At 43.0% G+C, this 26,510-nt stretch overlaps 3 protein-coding genes across 3 annotated transcripts; 2 read left to right on the top strand and 1 right to left on the bottom strand.

The window, feature by feature from the left end:
- Window positions 1-14,949: 14,949 nt before the first annotated feature.
- Window positions 14,950-15,927, bottom strand: LOC133392093 (uncharacterized). Its single transcript, XM_061650441.1, has one exon. The coding sequence runs from the start codon at window positions 15,925-15,927 to the stop codon at window positions 14,950-14,952; it is 978 nt and encodes a 325-aa protein (XP_061506425.1).
- Window positions 15,928-20,072: 4,145 nt separating this feature from the next.
- Window positions 20,073-22,338, top strand: LOC11176092 (zinc finger protein 771). Its single transcript, XM_003436631.2, has 2 exons — window positions 20,073-20,299; window positions 20,365-22,338. The coding sequence occupies exons 1-2, from the start codon at window positions 20,195-20,197 to the stop codon at window positions 21,517-21,519; spliced, it is 1,260 nt and encodes a 419-aa protein (XP_003436679.2). The 5' UTR covers window positions 20,073-20,194; the 3' UTR covers window positions 21,520-22,338.
- A 749-nt stretch (window positions 22,339-23,087) lies between these two features.
- On the top strand, window positions 23,088-24,776 carry LOC5667455 (zinc finger protein 771). Its single transcript, XM_001689069.3, has 2 exons — window positions 23,088-23,385; window positions 23,449-24,776. Exons 1-2 carry the CDS (start codon window positions 23,263-23,265, stop codon window positions 24,652-24,654), a joined length of 1,329 nt encoding a protein of 442 aa, XP_001689121.3. The 5' UTR covers window positions 23,088-23,262; the 3' UTR covers window positions 24,655-24,776.
- Window positions 24,777-26,510: the final 1,734 nt, after the last annotated feature.

Below are 26,510 nucleotides of genomic sequence, written 5' to 3'. Positions count from 1 at the left end.
TTTGGGGGGTCGCCATAGTTGAGGGAAGAAGATTTTTTTTTTTTCAAGTGAATCCTACGGCAGAAATTGAAGCGCTAAATGAAGGAAAGCGGCTAAAACGAAAGCAATAAGATGCGAAATGTAAATCGGTTTTAATTCATAAAATAGCCGATAATCAACCGGAATATGTTCGAGGAAAAACATCTCCAAGAGCAATTTGGTTGACGTTAAAGGAAAAATTCGAGAAGAAACGAATTTCCGAAGTGTTTTACTTGCTGAAACAGCTATCTATGATGAAATTCGATGAAAAGTGAACGTAGCAAGAACATATTCTATCATTCGAAAAGCTCGTCAGGGAACTTGAATCAGCTAACATCATGTTGGATAAGTCGGTATTAGTATTCTTTTTGCTACAATCGATGCCGAAATCATTTGAACATCTGATTACGGTATTGGAAACGTTGCCGGTTGAAGAGTGCTGGATGGAATTTCTTAAAGCACGTTTGCTGAATGAAGCCGTTAAACGACAATTCAACGTGGAACCAGTTGAAACCAGCACAGCCTTTTCTGGAAGAGTTGGAAAACCTGGAAATACTGGAAGATTCGTTTTCAAATGTCATGCTTGTGGAAAACCTGGCCATAAGCATATAAATTGTCCAGAAAACAAAGGAAATGAAAAGCACGTAAAAGCGGAAAATCAGAAGAAGAAAAGTACGGCACATAATGCGAAAAACCAAGACGACACGGCGTTTATAACTGGTGATGTGAATTTAGATGAAAATTTCCAATGGACACTCGATAGTGGTGCATCGGAACATATGGTGAACAACAAAAAGTATCTGAAGAATACTCGAAAACTGAATTCACCGATTGTTATAAATGTGGCCAAGTCGGGAGTATCGCTAACCAGTGATGTAGTTGGAGATTTGAAGATATTTGTGAAAATTCAAGACGAGCAGTTGCCATATATAGTACACGATGTATTGTATGTACCTGGACTTTTTGCGAATTTGTTCTCCGTGAAACGAGTCGTTGAACGAGGAATGGAAGTAAAATTCAGCGAAAATGGTGCAAAAATCATGCGTGGATCTAAGGTTTTGTGCACTGCAAGTCGAAAACGTCGATTATATGAATTGGATATTTTAACACCAAGTTTCGAATCTGTCATGGTTACAGATCCTCAAGATTTGCTGATAATATGGCATCGTCGGTATGGTCATATTGGAAATACGGGTCTAGTGAAGCTCATCCAAGCTGAAATGGTTGAAGGAATCGACAACTGTGGAAATGTGAAACCTCACGCAGGAGTCTGTGAATCATGTATGATGGGAAAACAAACAAGGCTACCATTTGAAACAGTTCCTCGACCTCGATCATCGCGACCATTGGAATTGATCTATTCCGATGTTTGTGGGCCGTTTACACCAGCTTCCTGGGATGGTAAGAAGATGTTCGTTACCTTTGTTGATGATTATACGCATTTTACAGCAGTGTACGTGGTGAAATCAAAGGCGGAAGTTTTCGACGCATTTGTGAAGTACACAGCGATGGCAGCAGCTCACTTTGATCGTCGAATATCCCGAGTAAGATACGATAATGGCCGTGAATATATCAACTCAAATGTTACACATTTTTGTAAGGAAAAGGGCATTGTAATGGAACCAACCGTTCCATAAACACCGCAGCAAAACGGAGTTGCTGAACGCATGAACAGGACGATTATGGAACGTGCCCGAGCTATTTTGGACGATTCGAAATTTAAACGATCGATGTGGAATGAAGCCGTTTTGACGGCAGTATTTCTGATCAATCGAAGTCCATCCTCATCTTTAAGTATGTGCAAAACTCCATACGAATTGTGGTTCGGTCACAAGCCAAATGTGTCTCGTTTCAGAATATTCGGAAGCAAGGTATTTCGTCACATACCGAAAGAGAAGCGAACGAAGCTTGATGTCAAGAGTCAAGTAGGATTTCTTGTTGGCTACGGATTCAATGGCTATCGTGTGTGGGATCCTGTACATCGGAAGATTATCGTTGCTCGTGATGTTGTAATCGAAGAATTAATGTCGAATCGTCGTTTGGAAGAATCCACTTTTGACCAAGAAAGGATGCTACCAGAACAGGTTAGTGAAACAAATCGTAATATTGAATTTACTGTTCAACATCTGGAAGATTTTGGCGATTATTTGAGCACATCGACTGAGGGCATTGAAAACGTGAAAAATACAAATATTGGAACTACGAACAGATCGGTCGACATTGTTGGAAATATGGAAGAAACATGTCATGAAAACTCGAACGATACGCATGATTTTATTGAAAACACAGAACATAACGAAGTAGCAGTTCGTCGTAGTCAAAGGCTTCGAAATCCACCTGTGCGCTTTAGTGATTATGAAGCTAGTGTCGCATTTGCACTGAACGCAGAAAATTACGTGGAAGATTTACCCGATACGATTGATGCACTTCGGAAGCGTGACGATTGGCCTGAATGGAAACAAGCGATCAATGTGGAGATGCAAGCGCTCGAGAAAAATGATGGGACATGGGATCTAGTAGAACTTCCTGTTGGCGCGAGAGCAGTTCCTTGTAAATGGGTATTCAAAATCAAATACTCGGAGAATGGTACTGTGAACAGATACAAGGCGCGGCTTGTTGCTAAAGGATGTTCTGAACGTCAAGTATATGACTATCAAGAAACGTATGCTCCAGTAGTCCGAATAACAACAGTGAGGACCCTACTGGCAGTAGCAGGGCAGAAGAAGTTCTATCTTCATCAGATGGACGTGCGGACCGCCTTTCCGAACGGAAATCTTTCAGAAACAGTGTACATGCTACAACCACCAGGATTTGAGAGGGGGAAGAAGGTATGTAAACTGAACAAATCCTTGTATGGTTTAAAACAGGCTGCGCGGAGCTGGAATGAAATGTTCCACAACTATATGTTGACACTGGAATTTGTACGGTCAGCAAATGACAGTTGTTTGTACACTCGGAAATCTACGAAAGCTGAGATGTATCTAATCCTATACGTCGATAATATAGTTTTGGCATCAAACTCTTTGGAAGAAATTCAACCAGTAAAGGAACAATTAAAAAGAATATTTGAAATGGACGATATGCAAGAAATAAGCAATTTCCTTGAAATGAAAATTGATTACGACATGGCTCAAGGTACGTTAAAAATTAATCAATCAAAGTACGTGAAGGACTTGTTAAAAAGATTTGGTATGGAAGATTGCAAACCATCGTTAGTACCCCTAGAAACTAATTTCAAGTTAACACGCAACCATAACATGGAGGGAACAACACAGCATCCGTACCGTGAACTTGTAGGATGTTTAACCTATTTGATGATTACGTCTCGTCCAGACATTAGTATTACAGTTAATTATCTTAGTCGTTTTGAGAGTGGTGCAACAGATGAACACTGGACACATCTAAAACGTGTACTAAGGTATTTACAAGGCACAAAGGATTATTTCCTAGAATATCGACATAATCAAGAGGAACCAATTGTTGGATTTGCTGATGCAGATTGGGGTAGCGACATGGAAAGTCGTCATTCCACAAGTGGCTATATATTTCAAATTTTTGGAAACACTGTTCTATGGACCACAAGAAAGCAAGAAACCATTGCATTGTCATGAACAGAAGCGGAATATGTTGCGTTAAGCCAATCATCCTGCGAAGCAATGTGGTTAGAAAATTTGCTTACCGAATTTGGCGTGCATTTGAATAGTCCGTTAATTATATACGAAGACATCCAGTCGTGTATGTATATTGCCAAAGAGCCTCGCGAACAAAAACGGATGAAACATTTAGACATCAGATACAACTTCATACGAGAATGTATCCAGAACGGAAGAATTCAACTGAAGTATATTCCCATTCGCAAGTGTGAGTTCAAAGTGAACGGTTGTGCTAGCGGACAAGGGAACAAAAACGGACACAAATTTCATACATAAAGGCTAAGTACAAAGTTAATTAAAAAATAATAAGCAGGTAAGGTACAAAAAAAGGAAACTAGGAGTGTAGGAACAAAAGATGGGGGACCGATCCCCCGGAGGGGGGGAGACGTTTGGTTCATATTACGAGCCACTAGGCTCAGTAATATCACCAAAAAAACCAAAAGAAAAGAAAGTTTAGAGGAGAAAAAGTAGACTTGTGTGACATACTAACAGAGGAGGAAGTTTTTATGGTCATCGAAGGTACAAAGGAAAACCTAGTAAAAGACAAATGCCCATTCCTAGTGCAGAAGTGTTTGGAAGCCGCATTAGGAGATCGACCAAAAAAAAGTCACGGCACTAAGAGACGGTCGTCTATTAGTGTTAGTAAAAAGCAAACGCCAGGCTAGTAAACTAGCGAAATACAATCTAAACCTAGGCAACACAAAGGTTTACGAGCATGAAACCCTCAATACATCGAAAGGTGTAATAAGGTGTGATGCAGTAATGGCGACGACAGAACAGGAGATAGTAGAGGGACTAAAAGAAGACAAAGTAAAGGAGGATTACATCGTCAAGCGAAAAGATAAGGACGGCAAATACGTGAACACAAGAACAGCGATACTAACGTTCAACACAACAGTAATACCGAGACGTGTGAACGTTGGATATTACTACGATGTGTTGGTAGAACAATACTACCCGAAACCGATGAGGTGTATGACATGCCTCCGGTTAGGACACAAAAAAGAGAACTGCCGGGGAACAAAGAAATGCGCAAAATGCGCCGAGGAATATCACGAAAACTGCAATGGAGTCGAACGGTGCATGGAATGTGGAGAAAACCATAGCACGTTGGACAAAAATTGCCCGGTATATTTAGACGAGGTCGAAATTAAAAAAATACAAACAAAAAATAGAATAACAATGAGAGAAGCGAGAGAAATGAGAAGAGCGCAAGTACCAGCGGTACCCAGAAATTATATAAATAAAACGTTCGCACAAATAATTAATAACCGAAAAAAAAGATATACCCCCACCAAAAACAATGGAAAACGAACACAATATAAATATGCAGAAAATAACTCCCACATTCACAGACAAGCAAAATAATCTAAACGACACAGAAAAAATAACTTAGAAAAAAACGAATCAGAAAATGAAAAAAAGACACAGAAAATATTAAAAATCAGAACAAAATTACTGAAATAAAAATAATCGATACTAGCGAGGAGGAAATGGCAGGTTTTATGAGCGACGAAATCAGTCCTCATCCCAGGTCGCCAAATAAAAATAAATCAGAAACAAAGCAACATATCCAACAAAAAAAAAAATATAAAAATTTTCCAAAATAATGTACAAAGTTTAAGAAATTGCAAGGATGAACTTAGAGAATTCCTAATAAAAGGAAATTATTTAATAGCATGTCTTCAAGAGACATGGCTCAAGAATAACGAAAAAGGAAAAGATTAAATGGATTCAATATAGTAAGACAAGATAGAGAGGATGGATATGGCGGATCATGCATTATTATTAAAAATAAAATAAAATTTAGAAGAATACCAGAATTACAGAGCTCCAAATTTATACAGTTAGTAGGAATAAAACTAACCGAGTTGAACATTAATATAATTTCCATTTATGCCTCAACGAAAGCAACGATATATGAATTTGAAGAAATGATAAAGCAAATAACGAATTTCGGCGAAAAGACGATAATTGCAGGAGACTTTATCAGCCATCATTCATATTGGGGTGATGAAAAAATGGACAGCTGCGGAAACACCTTATTGGAAGGAATTGAAGCCTCAAGTTTAATAGTACTAAAAAACGAAACATACACAAATATACCTAGCGACACAACTAAACGAAGAACAGCAATAGACTTAACAATAATAACACAAGAAATATATGTCGACACACACAAAACAATTTTAGACCAACACATAGGAAATAGCCAGCACCGAATAATATAAATAAGCCTCAACAAAAGCACAACAGATGGAAAAACAATAGTATACAGCAGGGGTCTCCAAACTACGGCCCGCGGGACGCATGCGGCCCTCGAGAGCCTATAATGCGGCCCGCGGTGATGTTGCCAAGGATAATGTAAATATCATATTAGTTTTACAATTTTCATCACACTTTTTATTTTTACTAGACCAAGCCAACAATAAAGTTACTATAAAAGAAAAGTGCAGAATTTTAAAATGTTCATAAAGTATTTTCATATGAAAACGTGATTTAAACGTTATCATTACCAAAAGTAACGTCAAAATGGCCCTCAACAACGTTATTTACAAAGCAATGCGGCCCGCAAATTGAAAAGTTTGGAGACCCCTGGTATACAACAAAGCAAAAATTCTAGAGCAAATTAGTCGAATAAACAGCAAAACACCACAAAAAATAAAACAACTAACAAAACAAATCCAAACCATTATTTAAAAAAATCGACACAGGGTGAAACACAAACCAAAATCATGGTGGAATAAAGAAATAAAAAAATGCATGGAAACAGAAAACGAACGCAAGAAAATCCTTCAACAATTATAGAACCATTGAATCCTTAATCGAACTAAAAAAACATCAGCAAAATTGAAGCTAAAGATATGTAAAAGTAAAAGAAAATACATAGAAAATACAATAAAAACAATAAACGAAGATACATCTAATAAAGAACTGTGGGAAATTGTTGAAAAAATTAACTACAAAGAGGAAAATACAAATGAAGAAAACATTATCTATAGTAATGAGGAAAACGCAAAAAAGCACCTGGACATAAATTTTGAGAAGAACAAAGGACTAAAACTGGAAGCATTCAATATACAGGCGGTCCCCGAGATACACGGTACCTCTTATACGCGGATTCGGAGATACGCGGTTTTCTAAATTTGACAATTCTTTGAGCAAATTGTACTGATTTGACACATCAATTTCAAATTGCCAAATGATTTCCGTTTTGATCGAACGTTAAAAACTATTTCAAAAGGTTTAAAACAGTTATATTCAGTCAGAATCATATCAAATAATTCATAAAGTGACTAAAACCGCCTCCTACTTGCAAAATTACACGAAAATTAGTGATATTTTAGCTGGAAATCACGAGATTCGACTTACGCGGAAATTCGAGATACGCGGTATTTTGCGGCCGTTTTCGGTCCCCATTAACCGTGTATCTCGGGGACCGCCTGTACCAGAATTTATAAACGAGGAAACTGTGATAGAGGTAGAAGATTGGGACAATATAATCAGCAAAAAAACCCCGACTCGATCTCGCTACACCAACGGGTCGGAGGCGCTTATGCTTTCTCGCATCTACTGATCATTCGGGTCGGAATAAATCCTCATTGGATGGCTCCGACCCCATAGGTTCGGGTTGACCCGTCCATCACTAGAACGGTCCATATGGGGCTTCAACCCATGACGGGCATGTTGTTGCTGTGCCACAGGACCGCCCTTAACTCGCAGTGAAATATAAAATTTACTGATAAATAACAAAACAACTTACCGTATCGAGATGCGCGCGTCCTTCATAGTATCATCAAGGAACTTCATCGTGTCGAAGGCGAACCATCTTGGCCGAAAAACGTCCTCAGCCGCTACGAATGATAAAATTTTGTCATTGAACAGTTTCATATTATTTTACAGGGTTTTCCATTCCAATTAACAACTGTCCACAGTCTACTAGTAATTTTCGATTTGAAAAACACGATTGTCTACCACTTACAAACAAGTCAAGCCGTTTTTGGTACACTGTCCATTTCAATTTCACAATTGTCGTCTTCGAAACCACACGTCAGATGCGGCCGGGTTTGGCTGGAACGTGTATCACTTGTCTGTAAGAATTGAACCATGTTGTAAACAGGTCTTGATTGAATATCAGAATATGGGAAAGCTGAGCAATTTGGACAAGCAGGCCGTCTTTCCACCTCGGCAATTAGCCGAAGGCTTTGCTCAACGTTCTGGAAGCAAATCAATAATAAAAAACTATTAATCTCAACTCAATTACTTATCATTCACCATCCCCATGACCCCGATATTATGTTGATGGCTCGGAAGATGCAGCAGTTTTCTTCCATTATCAGTCTTCTAACTCGAAAGAGTTGTAATATAAAATATTTAAATACACATAAACGTTCCTATAAAAATAAGAAACTTTTTTTTATCGCAGCGGTAACAGCAATAGCTTCCATTGTAGCAGTTGGGGTAGAGGTGTCAGTAAAAATGGTGCAGTAAACAGGTCCAGAAGGAATAGTTGATTTTCCGGATTAGATGAAATATTTCCTGTTGGAAGAAGACCAAAACCGCATAACCTAGATTCCAGGATTAAAAATCATTTTTAGTGTATGCGGACTAATAAGACACACAACATCCCGTGGTACAGCCAGGTCAGTTCTCAAAGAGTTGCAATGTACAAATAAAACATTTCAGTTCAATGGTATATTCCTGTAAAAATAAAGACTAGCTAGGTACATAAATTTAGTACAATTTTTACAATTTACAATTTTTACCATTTAAACTTTTTTACAATCTACAATTTTTACAATTTACAATTTTTACCATTTAAACTTTTTTACAATCTACAATTTTTACAATTTACAATTTTTACATTTTTTTTCAAACAAACTCCAAAGCAGCTGTCGTTTTTAAAAAAATCGCCGGTAGCTGGAGAAGCAGCAGAGGTTATGTTTTTCCAAGCCGGAAAATAATCAAAATTGAACAATAATTCAATCGTTGCCCATATTTATAAATTTCTACCGCATACACAAATCACAAACACTGAACATATACGATTTAAGTAAAAATAAATTTACAAAAATACACCCAAGAATTGCTTCCACTACAAAAACACCGGTATCAAAAACAGAATGATTATATATTTACCAATTTTTCATAATTCCGGCGATTCGGCACGTTCGGCAATTCGTTTTCCATGGCTGAAATCGGTGGTTAAAAAATCAACGCATCATCTCATATTTATTCGTTTCAATACCTACCGCTATATGTAAATTTTATGTTTAGAACTTTTGTACTTTATTTAAACACTTATTAAACATACAAAATAAATAAAACATAAATGAAACAAACAATACACTTTAAAATAACAAATGCGGTGGCCGCGCACCAGCCGCACCGAGCGCCCCTGCCGAGAGCTCCTGCTCGATCGGCTCGCAAACACACTCTCACTGTACGCTCGGCACACACTAAGCATTGCGCTGCTTAGTGTGTGCTACAGTGTGCGTGACACACTGTCGTCCCCCTGGACGTTGACCGGTGGCAGCGCAATTGCCACGGCAAGTCCAGGGGTCGGCACGGCTGCCCACAACAGTAAAAAACGTATTATTTCAAGATTGCGCTAAGATTGCGCATAAATTTTCGAGATTTATATGTCCGAGATATATAATTTTTTTTTTTGACAGATAAATATATCAAATCGGGCCGTTTGACAGATAAATATATGCGCAATCTGAGATTCTTGTTTTATTTATTTCTTTTAATTCATTTAGTATCAGTACCCCTTCATACAACAAAACAAGCAAATAGCACGATCATGAATAATAATATGGCGCAACTGGCAAAGTGATTCAAAGTAGAATTAGCGATGTGGTTGGTAGCATCAAGGATGAAGCATGAGCATGAATTGGAATATGAGGGAAGGGAATGAATCCGAATGTTCATTTCTATTTTTAGCTCTTTTTTGCATGGGTTCATCCTTCACGTGTGTTCACTATCCCCGAAAATGATCTGTATTTCGCTGATCACCGTATTTTACTTTTACTTTTCGGGTCGACCCAAATGACTCCGGCTCGCTTGCTGATGGCTCCGACCCGATGGGTTCGGGTCGACCAGTCCATCACTACTCCTTATGAAGAAATTTAAATCACTAGCGACCAGAACAAGAAGTTTAATTGACAACTAAGGCCCGCGTCTGTGTTTCTTCAGATTTAATCGAACTTGCTGTAAAAAATTAACATGAAACTTGACAGATAACGTCGGACGTGTGACTTCATCCTACAGTGTAACCCTGAAGGATAAAGTTGTGATTAACCCAAGTGACGATTTTGGCGAAAAGAAAACCAAAAACAGATACCGAGTGCAAGATAGTGGATAGAGAGTGGAAAAAGGAAAAAAAAGAAGAAAAATTTCTTTGAAAAAAAAGGAAAAAAAAGAAGAAAGAAATTCTAACTGAGGAAAATAAATAAACACAAAAAAGGCGGTGGGAAGTAAGGTGGGATGGGGGTCCAGGACCCGGGAGGGGGTATTCCCCTCAATAACTATTTTGGCCTACTAGAAGACCAAAGCGAGCCGAGAAGGAAAATAGGGAAAAATCCGAGAAGACTAGCACTTACCAATGACACAGAAGAAGTAGAAGTCTTCATGCTGATGGAAACAATCTCAAAAACACAAGACCTAAGCCGGATAAACCCGTTTCTAGCAGCAAAAGTGATGTACAACGCAATTGGCACAAAAACACTATCGGTGAACAAATTGAAAGACGGAAAACTACTCATCAAAGTAGCGAATCAGAAACAAGCTAACAAACTGGCAACAATAAAAAAAATCTTTGATGGAAGAAACGAAACCACGGTAAAAACCTACGAACACCCCACCCTGAACTTAAGTAAGGGAGTGATCCGATGTCCAGACATTGAATATCTCACAGAGGAAGAACTGCTTGAGGGACTAAAGGAACAAAAAGTAGTAGAGGTAGTCATAATGAAAAGGAAAACAGAGCAAACAATAAGAAACACCCGAACGACAATCATAACGTTCAAAACGGGGAAGATACCACGTGTAGTGGGCTTCGGATTATACCCAGTTAAGGTGGAACTCTACGTCCCCAGGCCTATGCGATGCATAACGTGCATGAAACTGGGTCACACAAAAAAATGGTGCCAAAAAGAGAAAATATGCGCGAACTGTAGCGAAATTGATCACAAAGACCAATGCAAAAAAAACACTGTGTGTCATGCGGGGAAGCCCACCACACACTAAACAGAAACTGCCCGGTATTCGTTGATGAAATGGAGATCAGCAGAATAAAAACAGAGAATAAGGTAACGTATGGGGAACAAGGGCAAGATGGCGTGGAGGCGTCCGCCATTAAGGCCGGGATAACGGACTGGCAGACGAAGGCGCGAGACCGTGAGCGGTTTCGGACACTCCTGAGGCAGGCCAAGACCGCAAAGCGGTTGTAGCGCCGGATAAGTAAGTAAGTATGGGGAAACAAGACGTATTCGGAGACGCCAATGTCCTGGTATCCCAAGAGTCTACTATACAGAAACATCATACGCACAAAAAAACAAAATCTCCTACGAGTGAAACAAACACTACCACAACAGAAAAAGTAAGTACAAAAATCCAAACTCCGATAAAAAATAACACAAACAACACAGAAATCCGGGCAACTCACACCACAGAAAACACCACACCTAAAGAAAACAAAACCCACAACACAGAAATACAAAATACCAACTCACCTAACGAACAGACAAACACCGTTAACGAAACATACACACCAACAAAATATACAGAAGACTCAGAAGAATCCATCGATGTAGATGGAATAAACGTAACACCAAAAACCCCCACAATGATTGTGGAGGAATACATCTTTAGGGGGGTCGATTTAGTTCGGATTAATCTTGTCCCTATTTTTATGTCGCGAACGCGTTGGGTTTCGTGAGTAGGTAATAATGAACTTTATTTTACACTATAATATGAACGGTTGCGCACGCTCGTTCGAGAGGGTTTCACGTTGAGGAATTTTCGAGCGCGGAGCGAAGGAAGAGGTCTGTTCGCTTTCGAGGTTGGGTCGCAAGAGAGAGAATGTGCTCGCTGACAGCAGGAAGTGTAGCGCTGGACACGCGGCGCACGTCACTTTGACACATTCGTGTGCCTGGTGAGTGCGCTCCACGGAGATCCGTGTCTTTGTCCCTGGATGTCACGATCGCTCACGATTCTCACGCCAGATGGCGGTCTGGTCGCTACAGTACTCCCCTCCTAGAGCGGTGTCACCGGTAACGTAGAGGTATGATGACCTTCCGCTGAGACCTGGTGACGCCGGTCGATACCGTCTGGTCGTTGCGGCGTAGGATGGAGGGTGGTGGGGCGTCGACGGTGGCTCGGTCGGTTTGTCTCGATGTCGTCGGGTGCGATGGTGGTGCGGGTGTCGTCTGATTACGCACTGGTTGTTCGCGCGACGTCGGTTTGGAGGCTGCGGTGGCGTCTCTGCGGTCCGAATTTGCCTGGACGTCCGGTAACGGCAGAGTTTCCGAGTGGTCGGTTGTTGGCGGCAGCAGGTTTGTCGTTAGCCCTTCCCACGAGCACTGCGGGGCCGGGGTGGCTTCCTCTTCTGCGCCATACGCTGGTTTTAAGCGGTCGATCGAAACCAGCGTTGGCTGTCCACGTAGGAGTATCTGAAAAGACTTAGGATTGCGTGTAAGAACCTTATATGGACCGTGGTAAGGTGTAGTTAGTGCGGGTCGGACGGTGTCGTCGCGTATGAACACGTGAGTACACTTGTTCAGATCGGAATGCACGAACGGTGTGCGGTTGGTATGCCAAGCGGTGCTCTGTGGTCGAATGCTGCTCATCGTCTCCTCTAACGTTTTGGCGAAGTCGGATTGGTCGGCGAGGGCCTTTTGCGGTTTCGCGATGAAGAATTCTGCCGGGATGGTCAAAGTCGTTCCATACACAAGTTCGGCTGGCGAGGCGTTGATGTCATTTTTGAACGTGGTTCGTAGCCCAAGCAGTATTAGCGGTAGGTGTTCGCTCCATCTTGCGGTGTCTTTGCAGGTGATTGCTGCTTTAAGAGTGCGGTGCCAAGGTACGGTATCAAGGGGCTTTTGACGTGCCTTCCTACCTTAGCGCGCTGGCAGGCTAAGCAGTTCCGAGCGAAGTCCTGGGATTCCTTCCTTGCATTGAGCCACACGAAACGCTCTGTTATTAGTCTAGCTGTGGCGCGGGCTCCGGGATGACTGAGATCATGTACGGCGTGGAGAAGTTGTGTTCGAAACGATCGGGTGATGTACGGTCTGATGATACCTCCAGGGCAGTCGGCGTAGAGTGACTTGGGGCTTCCCGGTATTGGTGTCTTCTGCAGGAACAAGTCCGTCTGAATTTTCCCACTGAGAATGTCGGAAAGTTCAGGGTCGCGCTCTTGTTCTTCTGCTAATCGCTCATAATCGATGGTCGGTGTCGCGTGCACTGTCTCTATGCGGGAGAGCAGATCGGCTGTAACGTTGTCTTTTCCGGCGATGTGACGGATGTCGGTGGAAAACTGGCCAATGAAGTCTAACTGCCGGGCTCGTCGAGGTGAGGCATTGTCGTGCGTTTGTCGGAAGGCGAAGGTTAGAGGCTTGTGGTCTGTATAAATACAGAATTCCCGACCCTCTAGCTGGTATCGGAAGTGTCGTATGGCGAGATAGATGGCGGTAAGTTCTCGGTCATAGGTCGAGTACTTTTGCTGTGCCTTTTCGAGACGTTTCGAGAAGAAGCCTAGTGGTTGCAGGTCTTCGTTGGTGCGTTCGTGAAGTACGGCTCCGGCTGCGAAATCTGAAGCGTCGGTCCATAGAGAAAGTTCGGCGTTCTTCACGGGATGTGCCAATAACGTTGCACGTTTCAGTTGCTCCTTGCATTGGGCGAATGCTTCGGAAGCTTCTAGCGACCAGGTTAATGGCGTTCTGTCCTTCTTTTTGTTACCTGGAGTCATCTCGAGAAGTATACCTTGCGTTTCCAGGGCGTGCGGCAGAAAACGTCGGTAGTAGTTTATCATGGCGAGGAACTTCTTCAACTCCATAATCGTCGTTGGCTGTGGCAGCTCGCTGATGGCTTGGACTCGATCGGGGAGAGGACAAATACCAGAAGCGTTGACCAGATGGCCCAGAAAGGAAATCTCGTTCCGGTAGAACTCGCACTTGGCTGGATTGATGGCTAGTTGGTGCTTCTCCAATCGTTCGAAAAGTTGGCGTAAGTGTTCGTGGTGTTCTGCCTCGGACGTTGATGCTACGATCATATCGTCTATATACGGAAAAACAAACTCGAGTCCTCGTAGGACATCATGGATAAGGCGTTGGAATGTTTGCGCTGCGTTCCTCAATCCGAAGGGCATGGTAGTGAACTCGTAAAGTCCAAAAGGTGTCGTGATGGCTGTCTTCGCTATATCATCCGGATGAATTGCTATCTGGTGGTATGCTTTGTGCAAATCGACCTTGGAAAATATGATCTTGCCTTGCAAATGCATCGTGAAGTCCTGTAAAAACGGTAGTGGATAACGGTCGGGTACGGTTTTTGCATTTAGGGCGCGGTAATCACCACAAGGGCGCCAGGTGCCGTCGGCCTTTTTTGTCATATGTAGCGGGCTGGCCCAGCTGCTATTCGAGGGGCGACACACTCCGAGCTGGACGAGTGATTCGAACTCTTTGCGGGCAGCTGCGTACTTTTCGGGTGGTAATCGGCGAGGTCTTGCGAATGTTGGTTGCCCCGTCGTTTCGATTCGGTGCGTCACTTCGGACTGCAGTAAGGTGCCAGGAGTGGATAGTGCAGTTAACCCGGGAAATTCCTTTAGGAGAGTGGCGATCGGTGAGGTGGAATCACATACTTTTACGGTTGGTTCCGACGGGTTTTGGCTCGGCACTCCGGTAGAACGTACGTTCGTTAAGGCGTCGACAAGACATTTTTTGCGCAAGTCCACGAGCAGATGGAAATGTTGGAGAAAATCGGCTCCAATAATCGCTGTCCCCACGTCTGCGATGATGAAGTTCCAAAGGAAAGATCGGCGAAGTCCCAAATCGAGAGTATAGAGCGACTCTCCGTAAACCTGGATTGGTGTAGAATTAGCGGCGAACAGCTTCATGGTGGAGGGTTTACTCGGGACGGAACTGTGTTGTCGAGGGATTACTGAAACGTCTGCACCGGTATCGATTAAGAATTTGATGTTAGTTTTTGGATCGGTTATTACGAGACGATAGCTATGGGTCGAAAGTACGGGTATCTGTTGAGGTTGGCCTCTGGTTAAGCGTCAATCGGAAGCACTGGCCGAGTTACTACCCTGCCGCCGACTGTTGAAGGAGCAGGGGGGACGACAGTTCCGCGCTGCTTGCCCGTACTGCGTGTGGTAATAGCAGTGTCCGCTGGGTGTTACCGCATCCTGGTTCGGTTGACGTTGCCGGGTACGTGAGCGTGGTCGCGCGGGTTCTCGTTCGTTGAGCTTGCCCAGTACGGCGTCCAAGCGCTGACCTAATTCCGTTACGTGCCGAGAAAGACGTTCGAAGTCCTCGTTGCGTACTTCGTGGATGGTTTGGTACGGGCCCGTTCGGTGGTATAACGCGAACGAATCCATAACAGAGTCTGCTACTTTAGCTCGATCGTTGGTATCTGTGTTAGTGGCAATAACGGCGGACTGGACGTATGGCGGGAGACGGCCGATCCACAAATCTACCAGCATAGAGTCCGTCATTGCTCCATTTGCGGCGCGGCGCATCTCCGCTAATAGCTGCGATGGTTTTCGGTCCCCGAGGTTCATTTCGGCAAGCAGACGATGCAGGCGGCTTCGTTGCGACTCTTCAAAGTGCTTAATTATTGCACGCTTTGCTACCTCGTAACGGTCCGTAGCGTACTGTCGAATGTTCTCCAACAGGGGGCGAAGCTCAGGAAGGACACGAAGTGGTATACGCGTTCTAAGAATGTTAAAACGGCGAATATGTTGGTTCGTGGTGATATTCCACGCATCGAACCAGTTTTCCAATGCGAAGAAAAAGGTTTGAATGTCAGTGGTGTCCATCTCTGGTGGTTTCAGCTGCATGGCATTCAAAGTGTCAATCTGCGATTCGGGCGGCATAAACATGGCGTCGCAGGCGGACGGTCCTGGTACGCGCGGGGTATTCGGAACGGGCGGTGTTGGTACGTGAGGCGATTTGGATCCACTCGTGGCTGGATCGGCACTCGGGGTTACGCCATCGGGAGTCGATACGTCGCGGACCGGCGGACTGTGCAACATCCTTACGACTAAGGTTAGTTAAAAAAGGGTGGATCTTACCTTAGTGGCGGGGGCGCAAGCAAGTCCAGCTGAGGTTGGCTAGGTCGATCCTTCGGCGACGAAAAATCCGCACACGCGGTCGATCGTGTTAGGATTAGTCGCTCGTTGGCTGCGTTCGTCGATGACGGTGGTGGTGTGAGAAACGAGGGGCGATGATCTTCGGTGGCGTTCGGTCGATGGTGTCGGCGAGAAGAGAACGATGGCTGCGTGCGCTGACGACGTCTTCGGTGCACGGTCGAAAAAAATGACGAAAGTAGCTCGAGCAAAATTCTGACGCAATCCGCTCGGCGTCGGCCTGCGCACATTCACACACACACACCCACACACGGTGCACACACAAAAACCGCGTGGGTCTGGAGCGCGCTCGGCGGTACGTGTGAGGTTATGATCGGCGGGTGCGCAAACACGTACGGGTACCAAAATGCTCGGCGGGTGTGCGACACAGCGCGGGGTGTGTCAGCAAAATGTTCGGCGATCGCTCAGCACCGAGAGGAAACTTTTCCGCTAGGATCGGTCGCTCCGTCGGGGAAAAATGTTCCTGAACAGTGTTCCTCACTGTCGGCCACCTTCGGTGTCGATTTGCACTCACGTGGGTTCGGGGTTTGTGCACGGGGGTTTTTTCGCTGGCTGCGCTTGCGTGGTGCCTCCTTCGTGGTCGGCCGCTCCTCGATGATGGGGGGGAACGTTGCCGTCGGTCCGGACCGTGGAACAATGGAAACACGTTTTTTCCGGCTGGACACGGTGTTCGTCAGGTTACCACTCACTCACTCGCGCACGCGATCACGTCGGGGTCACCAGTTTTAGGGGGGTCGATTTAGTTCGGATTAATCTTGTCCCTATTTTTATGTCGCGAACGCGTTGGGTTTCGTGAGTAGGTAATAATGAACTTTATTTTACACTATAATATGAACGGTTGCGCACGCTCGTTCGAGAGGGTTTCACGTTGAGGAATTTTCGAGCGCGGAGCGAAGGAAGAGGTCTGTTCGCTTTCGAGGTTGGGTCGCAAGAGAGAGAATGTGCTCGCTGACAGCAGGAAGTGTAGCGCTGGACACGCGGCGCACGTCACTTTGACACATTCGTGTGCCTGGTGAGTGCGCTCCACGGAGATCCGTGTCTTTGTCCCTGGATGTCACGATCGCTCACGATTCTCACGCCAGATGGCGGTCTGGTCGCTACACATCATAATGAACGCACAAGTAGGAAACACACCTGAAATCAATAATTACCAAATCATACCTAAAAACGACTAACTCATCCAACACCCCATAATTATCCTATTAACATTCACACTTCTACAAGGGAATGTACAAGGATTAAAAAATAACAAAGAAGAAATCAGAGAATTACTGATAAAAAAAACATAGATATAGCCTGTCTCCAAGAGACATGGTTGGATAAAAAAACATCTGACACACTAAAAATCCAACACTACCAAGTGATCCCCGATAACAGGGAAGATGGCTATGGAGGCGTGGTGATACTAATCCGTAACGGTATTAACGCAAAAAAATCCCACTAATACCTTCTAACCCCTACATACAAGCAACAGCGGTCCACACTATACAAACGGGATGGATATTTGCATCTGTGTACGTCAAACCAAAAACACCAAGTTCAGAGTTCGTAACGCTATTAACCCTTATGTTTACAACTCTCAACAAATAACCAAAGGTTATAATAACGGGAGATTTCAACTCACACCATAGGGAGTGGGGCAATCACTTCAATGATGGGAAAGGTAACAACCTACTAAACATGATAAATGATACTAACTTTACTGTGATCCATAACAAATAACATACATTTATGAACCCTAAACCTAATAAAATAAACACGGCTATCGACCTGACAATCACAAAAATAACAGTGGCACCAAATATAAAAAGAACGGTATCGGACATACAAATTGGGAACAGTGGACACAGAATAATCTACACACAAATAAACACAATTAAATCCCCTCCATACCAAAGATTCATATACAGGGTGTGCGAACTAAATTTGACACCTGGCCTTTGGGTTTATATCTCAGGGTTGAGTTGACGTATCGAAATGATTGATATGTCAATCGATTGCTAAAAGTTGTGCAAACAAGTGTAAAAAATGTCTAGCTCCGCAAATATGTGGAACCCGTCCGAATTGTACAAGCGCGTAACGTGTGTTATGATGGTTCGTGCCGGCCATACGAATGCCGAAAGTCGGAAGGCGGCGATGTGTTCGCTGAACACCGTAAAAACAATACGGTGGCCAATGGGCGGCCGTACGTTTGGCAGCAGGATTCTGCACCATGCCATACGGCCGTAAAAACACGCCAATGGCTCACTGCCGATACACCAGCACCGACGATACACCAGCACCGACGTTTGGCTACTCAGCTCCCCTGACCTTAATCCTATGGATTACTTTGTGTGGGGCACAGTTGAGCGGGACACCATCAGGGCGTCCTGCAATACCAAAGCGGAGCTGGTGGCCAGAATAAAGGCCGTGTTTGCGGCCATCCCCAGAGACACGGTTGTCCGGGCTTGCGCGCGGTTCCGGAAGCGGGTGCAGGCGGCCATCGACGCGGAGGGGGGGGGGGGGGGGGGTACTTCGAATAAAAAATACGGCAAACATGGTAAGCTAAACTTTGTAGAATTTTTGTTTTAATATTTGACATAAATTTGATAAAAAATTCCTTTCCTATTTCCTCAGAAACTGTCAAATTTATCTCGAACACCCTGTATATAGAGATTAATCAGAGAGAAATCATCACGGTATCAAAAAAATAGAACTCCCGGTATCAACCTGCACCACGGAACTATACGCAATAGACACAGCCTTACAAATAGCAATAAGTAAAAATATAAAAACTGCACAATCTACACAGATAGCAAAGCGGCATGTATGATTTTAGAGACCGCCAGAGAAGAACTATATGTAGATGAAATCATAAATAGGATATTATTTAACCTAGAACTAATACAATGCAAAATTCAATGGATCCCGAGTCATGTGGGTATAATCGGCAATGAAAAAGCCGACAAACTAGCCAAGGAGGGCACAAAACAATATGACACAATAAAGAACAAAATCAGAGTAAGCGACGCCATATCAACATTTAATACAAAAGCCCAAAATGAAGCAAATGGTTGGTACACAACAATGAGCTCAACAAAAGGAAAAAAATTCTATAGGTACCAAACCACCCTAAACAAGAAAATGTGGCACTACAAGTTAAAAATCCCTCCAAGAGACATAAAAACACTAAACAGACTTATTGCAGGACACGACTACAGCAACTTTTGGCTAAACAAAATGAAACTAACAGATAACGGCACATGCAACACATGTCACGAACCGGACACCGGAACACACAGAGTATTTAAATGCCAAAAATACTCTGCAGAAAGAAATATCAATAAAAAAATAAATGGACCAAACTTCATCGTAGCATGGAAAAAAAAGATACAAAAACCTTAAGGTTAATTATAGACTTTGTGAAGAATAACAGAATATCCTTCTAAAAAAAAATCAGATACTCCTGTTTTTTTTTACTGAGCTTGCTCAGATCGAAATGTCTATGGCATTCAATCTGTCGAACTTGGGGAACAGGAAGCTCCGTATCCTCAGTCACAACATATAAAAAAATCAAAAATAAAACTACAAAGAAAAAAGGATATATGGCCTAAGTAGCTGATCCTAAGCAAGTTTGAGGTTGGAAAAAAATTAATTTTTTACATACGCGGATTAGTATGATGAAGGCCCAGGAAGCTGGATTCTCATACCGAACCGGGTAATAACCTCCCACAGCAAAGAAGAAGAAGAAGAAGGACGTGTGACTTTGTCGTACGAGGGAATAAAAAAAAGATTTGTAGGAACAATCTCAAGTTTTTGTGTATTTGTTCTAATTAAGCTATAAAACTAATCCAAATAATCGCTATTTCTGACGAAATAGCTAAATAGTGCAATTTCAGTCGAAATTGTCAATCGAAATTGTCCATCGAAAATCAATTAAAACATCCGATAAAATCGCATACGAATCGATACTACCGATAAAATTTTGGTGCTCCTACCGAAACCCGGCAAAATAATCTGGCCACACTGACCACCGGGTTTGGACTCAATGACAGCTGTTTGTTTATAGCGTCCAGGACGATATTTGTTTTCCACCGAGTGTTTGGAAATGATCTGCCTCAACACAGTATTTCCTGCAAAAGCGTTCACATAATTGTACATATTGTACAGCAAAATGCAAACCTGCGTATCGTGTAGAGTGAAAAACAATGGCATGATTGCTATTTATCAGCATCCAAATGGGTTGGATGAGATGTTTCACTCAATTACCGACATAAAGGTACGGGGTGAGGTGAACCATTTGCATAAGTTGTGCATCGCTCAACCACATTGTTACTATTCTAGGTACAACCGGAAGAACATCTGTGTGTGCCGTGCTATGATGATTTGAAGGTAGCATATCGCTTCAAACAGAGATGCATTCAGAACACGGCACCACGGTTATCGTCTCGGGCTAAAAAGACGACACATGCTCCTGCAGACCAGAGCGTCATTAGTAGTTGTACGGATGTTTACACAACGTATGATAAATCTGTTCCGGAATCGACCATAAATCAAAATACAGAAAACAACAGCAGCAATGGCAGGGCGAACACGTCTAATTATGCACCGGAAATGTCAGATCCTTCGCCGCTTCCCAAGATAGAATTATGCATAGAAAATGAAACGATACAACAGGATGATGTTGAAATTAGCGAAGAACTCATTGACCCGCTACAAGACGAGGAAGATCAACCGTTAGCAAATTATATAATCGGGGTAATAGAAAGCGCAACTAATCACAATGCACCAAAAGACAAAGTGGGTACCGATGCCGCTAAAGAACAAATCGACGACCAAACCATAACTGCAGCCACCCAAGAGAGGGGTCAATCCTCTTCTCTTCTACCGAAGCTGCATAGCCTGATGTGTGAGTACTGTTTCAAAGAGTTTACCCTGCTGGCCGACAAGATCGAACATACCGAGTCGCACAAATCGGAAGCGAAACCATTCAAATGTGTGCAGGAAGGTTGCGGCAGATCATTTAAAGACCGCGTAGGTTTGCGATCGCACGTGCGCATCCATTCCGCCGTGAAGCGGTTCGGCTGTCGGTACTGCCCGAGGCGATTCCACACGCTGGGCAATCAGATGGCGCACGAGCGAACACACAGCGGGGAGAAGCCATTTATTTGTCCAAAGTGTGGCAAAGGCTTCGCGGAGGGAGGCAATCTCAAGAATCATATTCGCTTCCACACCGGCGAACGGCCGTACGCTTGCAATCTGTGCGACAAATCGTACAGAACGCACTACTCTCGATCGGTTCATATGCGCTCACATACCAACGAACGACCGTATCTGTGCGGTGACTGCGGGAAAGGGTTCTATTCGAGCGGCAAGCTGACCATCCACCGCCGGACGCACACTGGCGAACGGCCCTACGAATGTACGAGCTGTACGGCAAGGTTTTCCGAAACGTCCTCGCTTAGGCGACACATGGTTAAAAAACACTTAAATAAGTGAACATATATTTAACTGTGCAGGGTAGTTTGCCAATTGTTGCACACTTAAGGGAACAGCCAACGTATTTCATAAGTTTGAGAGGGATACAACCACAATATTCATGTTATGTGTGTCTAGTTTACATCATTATTGTTTAAAAAACAGCATACATATATTTTTCTATTATTCAGGAGAAACAATTTTGCTGTATCGCTTAAAAGTATGAATATATGTTGTATTTTAAGCAGAAAATGATAATGTCAAGAAATACTGATATTTAAACCTATTCAAAAGCCCAATTTCGAAATGTTATACATTTACTAAAACTCAAAGTTCTATTATTGTACACTTTTAAATGCACTGAAACCGACGAAAAAGACATCTATTCTAGATATTTTCTATTGAACAGTGTTCAGGACAATACGAAACGCTGTTACATTAACACGTTTGTGCTTGGTTCAAGCTGGAATTCCGCAAAATAAGTAGCAACTTGCGGCACTTGCTGCCAGACGCCAATGGTAGACGAAAGCAAAATGAAGGCACGATGAAAAAATAAGGCTTTGGACTGTGCAATAAAATAGGATCGAAGCGCTCTCTTTGTTCTAATTATTGAACAGTGTATTCATAACATAACTAACATAAGTATTTTTTTTTTCTAGCAAAAAGTCTACAATTTTACTGTCATAGGAAAAAAAACATTCATCATCATCATAGTAGCAATAGGATTAAGTTTCACTCCTTATTTAACATAGGATCCGATGAGGTGAAAGCATCCAAATTTCACGTGAAAATAATTCTAAAAAAATTGAATAATTATAATTTTATTAAAATCCAAACAAATCATGAATCAACAGTCTATATTAATTAACTCAGAACAAAAATCGTACGAAATGTTTGCCGAACCAGTGCACTGTAAGGAAACACACCTCAAATCCAAACAAATAGTGCGTTTCATTTTCCTTTTTTCCTTCCTTCATCTACAAGTCCCACTCGTGATTGGAAATGAAACATTCATCATCACTTGGCAAGATCAGCGGAACATAATCGATCGGCGGAACTGGTTTTTGTCGCGTCCTCCCAATACTACACCGACAGGTATCGAATGTCCAATGGGAGGAGACCAGACTGCTATGATCAACTATCAATCTCTGTTAGCACAAATATTGCACGAGCTGCGCGGGAATGATGCGGCTTTCGAATCAAACCTGCCACCTGGTCGAAATATGGATGCTAGACAGTGCAAACCTTTTTGCTTCCACTACGAGAAGAAAACCGATACAGAGGATTTACCGTACTATCAAAACCGAGATCGTCTGCGAGCACCGAACGGAGTAAGGGCGGTGAAACATGTGCACTATTATGTCGAGTCTGCCGTTAAAAGCGTGGGCACCAATACGTCCACCACGGATCAGCCAATGGAAACAGAAGAAATCACCGATATCGAAGATTTAGAGCTGTAGTTTGCAAGAATCATTTTTAAAATAAAATCCCTTCGGTTCAAACTGATTGTCATATCGGAACAAGCAACATTTGCACCAACTGTCAAACTGAGGCCAAGCGTGGGAAACAAAAAAAAACACACACATACTGTCATGAGCCAACCTTTCCCATCTGTCGATTGATCTGTCTTCTACCAGTTTGTTTACGTTGTTTGTTTGTTGTGAAAAGAACCAATTTTTTATTGCAACTTTTTATCTTAAATTTTACTCAGCATGAAACTGCCGCAGTTTGTAAAAGTGCATTGAAACCCGCCAGCAAAACAATATGAATTCCATCATGAGTCGGGGTCGGTGTGTCGCTTGCCATATCGAGGAACCGGGCATGATAGCGATCTACCAGCATCCCCGGGGTGTCGATCGGCTTTGGACATACGTGACCGGAATCATCGTAAGACAGCGGCACAGTCATATGTTTAATGCAAATAAGGATTAAAGAAAGGCTTTTTTTCAGGTAAAATCCAAAGACGAGCTTTGCATACCTTGCTACGACGAGCTGCGGATAGCACACCGGTTTAAGGAGAAGTGTATCCACAACAACATTAACCGTCTGGGCCTGGGGGGCCTACCGCGAATATCCGCATCCCACACGTTGCAACAGACCACTCCGACCAGTGATGATTCGATAAGTGCTCCTCTTATGACGTCAGAACCGCCGGTGGCTGGGCGAATGGGCGAAAGCAGTCACGCTGCCGCCGAAGAGTGTCTGCAAATAGCGCCCGGAAATGACGTGTCCAGCACCGGACGGCTAGATATTGTGATCAAATCGGAAAGGCTTCCGGAAGAACAGGAAGAACCGTTACAGGAGGCGGTAGCGGAAGAACAGCCCGATGATTCCGTTTCACTACTAAATGACAGTACAGCTGCCAGAACGGACTGCAGCGGCCAAGAAGCATCGCCAGCACTGGAGGTGGTTAAGATGGAGCTGGAGCTTTCGCTTGACGATATAGGACTGCGGGCCGAATCACTCTCAGTGGACAGCTTCAACGATGAAACGGAGGAAGGGAAAGATGACGTTAACAGTAAGACGGAGCACGTCGACTCTCCAGCCGAATCCGGATCGGTACTGAAGTGTGTTCAGTGCGGACAGCTGTTCCATACCCGGGCGGCACTCAAACAGCACCAGCAGCTCGACCACAAGAAGCTGCGCCGGGACAACACGAATGCCGTCAAATTTCGGCGCGTGCTTTCGGGCAAGATCAATGCACTCATGTGCCGGTACTGCTATCGCGAATTTAACGAACCGGAAGCGAAGGCCTTGCACGAGAAAACGCACCTCACCGATCCGAAACCATTCCAGTGTTCCTATGACGATTGCAATCGGCTGTTCCAGAACCGGTCCGCGCTGAATCGGCACTTTTACACGCACGTCATCCCGAAGCGGTTCAAGTGCAGCGTGTGCCCGAAACGGTTCCACCAGCAAAGCTCGATGGTGGTGCACGAACGGTTGCACCGCGGCGACAAGCCCCACATTTGTCCGCAGTGCGGCAAGGGCTTTACGCACGTTTCCAACGTGAAGCGTCACATCCGGTTTCACAACGGTGAAAAACCGTACCAGTGTGGCAAGTGTCCGGCACGGTTCACTACCAGCACCGATCTACGGCGGCACATGAACAGCAGGCGGTGCATGATGATGTGGGCGCTCAAGGCGGCCAAGTAGATGTTGTGGGACTGAGGCAAGGCTTACAGTGTGCATGGGCGGGGGATTGGTTTATAAGGCAGATGATGATTTTATATTTGCTACGAGGGAAACATTATGCATTAAAAAAGTAGTGGTTCGCATCCTGTTGGTTTAGCTTTTTTTTAAAATAATTTGCGCATCCGAAATTGTGTTTCTACTATAATGCTGCTAATTATAGTGCTTAATTTTTAATTATATAGAACTTCCTGCTTCCCTAGTAATTAAGAATATACAATAGTTAAACCCATAAAGGCAGTCAATTTAATGAGACAAAATATAATTCAATAAATAAAAAAAGTGCCTTTTAGACGAAGCAACGCAATGTTAGATTCACAAAGCTCTGTATCCAAGTAATTACATAGTGCTGATCATAATTTCTTCTCCTACGGGATTTATCTCAGTTATAGATAAAATGATAAGGAAAACGATTGTTGTTGCTGTTGACAGTGGTTATAGCAATTCTTCTTATTTGATGCAACAACCGTACTCGATCAAGATCTGCCACACGGAAGTCACTTATGAACTTCGGCTGTCGGTGATTGTTATTGGTTTTAGCTATTTTGTTATAAACTAACTGGCGAAAGAAAACATTTCAAGTTATTTATTTGATACAAGTACATGGGGAACGGTCCCGTGGTACAGTCGTCAACTCCTGCAGCTTAACAGTATGCCCGTCGCGGGTTCATGTCTAGAATGGACCGTTCCCCCGTAGCAAGGACTGATTATATCCGGCTGCATGGTACTGAATAAGCCCCGAAAGCCTGTGCAAGGTCATGTCTACGATAGGACGCGTTACACTAAGTAAAAGTATACAAAGAAACTATTATATTGTCTATAAAACCTACTTACGCTTACTATCCTACTGATGAGGCGAGCTTTATACATTATTCGTCAATTGAATAAATGCGCAATATGTAAATTTGAATTCGCAATAGAAGAAGGACATCAATTATATATCTTGCCATCTTGAGTTACAGGGTTTTCCAGGAGTTCGCATCGTTGTGGTACACTTCAATGACTTTTTCTTTGTGGGAAAATAACTTTATGACATGGGCATTGGACTCTATAGCACCCTTGATGGAGAAATCCAATAAGAATTTCCAAGGAGCAAACGCCATATAATCCAATTCCGCCATAACAAATTCTTCAAAACAAACGCCATATAATCCAATTCCTGTGAATTCATAGGAATACAACGTTCACTTCTAATAAACTAGAGTCAAGGAAGTGTCCCACAACTATAAGAACCCCTGGAAAACCCTGTATATCACTCTCTTACTTATCAGCTCTTCGTCCTTTGTGGCTTAAGTTACTGCACGATAGTGTGGTTAAATTACAGGTCTTCTACTTTCTTTCCACGTTTCAAGGCCAAACCCCATTCTAAGCATCTTTCTCTCGAACACGGCAAAAAGAGGATTCGGGAAATTGGGCTGAATATAGATGATACCCATGTACATGTAGAAAAGTTAACTATTAGCATTATCATTAGCATTTAATAGCAAATATAATAAGGAACATAGCTTATTAAATAATACAACAAGGGCTAGGAAGGATGTAATTAAATAATACAAGAAAGATTTGGATGTAGGATTAAAATATTTTTAAGATGTTCGTTTATGTTTAAACTTGTTTGGTTGTGTTTTGGCTGTTAAGCGATATAAAAAATACACAAAACTGTTACATCTTAGTTAGGACTTACGGCCCGTTGAAGATTAAATAAATAATAATAATAATAATAATAATAAAACAGCCTAACATTAATTTGGAATGAGAAGCGAATGTAGCCAGTTGGCTCAAAGTTTCTATAAAAAAAAACTTTTCCAAATTATTTCCGA

Source organism: Anopheles gambiae, chromosome 2, assembly GCF_943734735.2.
Source record: "Anopheles gambiae chromosome 2, idAnoGambNW_F1_1, whole genome shotgun sequence".
NCBI lineage: Eukaryota > Metazoa > Arthropoda > Insecta > Diptera > Culicidae > Anopheles > Anopheles gambiae.
This window is presented reverse-complemented; position numbering and strand designations above follow the sequence as displayed.

Bases quoted from the DNA above. Each gene is read 5' to 3' on its own strand.
- LOC11176092 (XM_003436631.2), top strand. From the start codon at position 20,195: ATGCAAACCTGCGTATCGTGTAGAGTGAAAAACAATGGCATGATTGCT. The intron at 20,300-20,364 runs GTACGGGGTGAG...TTACTATTCTAG, and splicing joins ACTCAATTACCGACATAAAG to GTACAACCGGAAGAACATCT.
- LOC133392093 (XM_061650441.1), bottom strand. From the start codon at position 15,927: ATGTTGCACAGTCCGCCGGTCCGCGACGTATCGACTCCCGATGGCGTA.
- LOC5667455 (XM_001689069.3), top strand. From the start codon at position 23,263: ATGAATTCCATCATGAGTCGGGGTCGGTGTGTCGCTTGCCATATCGAG. The intron at 23,386-23,448 runs GTAAGACAGCGG...GCTTTTTTTCAG, and splicing joins CATACGTGACCGGAATCATC to GTAAAATCCAAAGACGAGCT.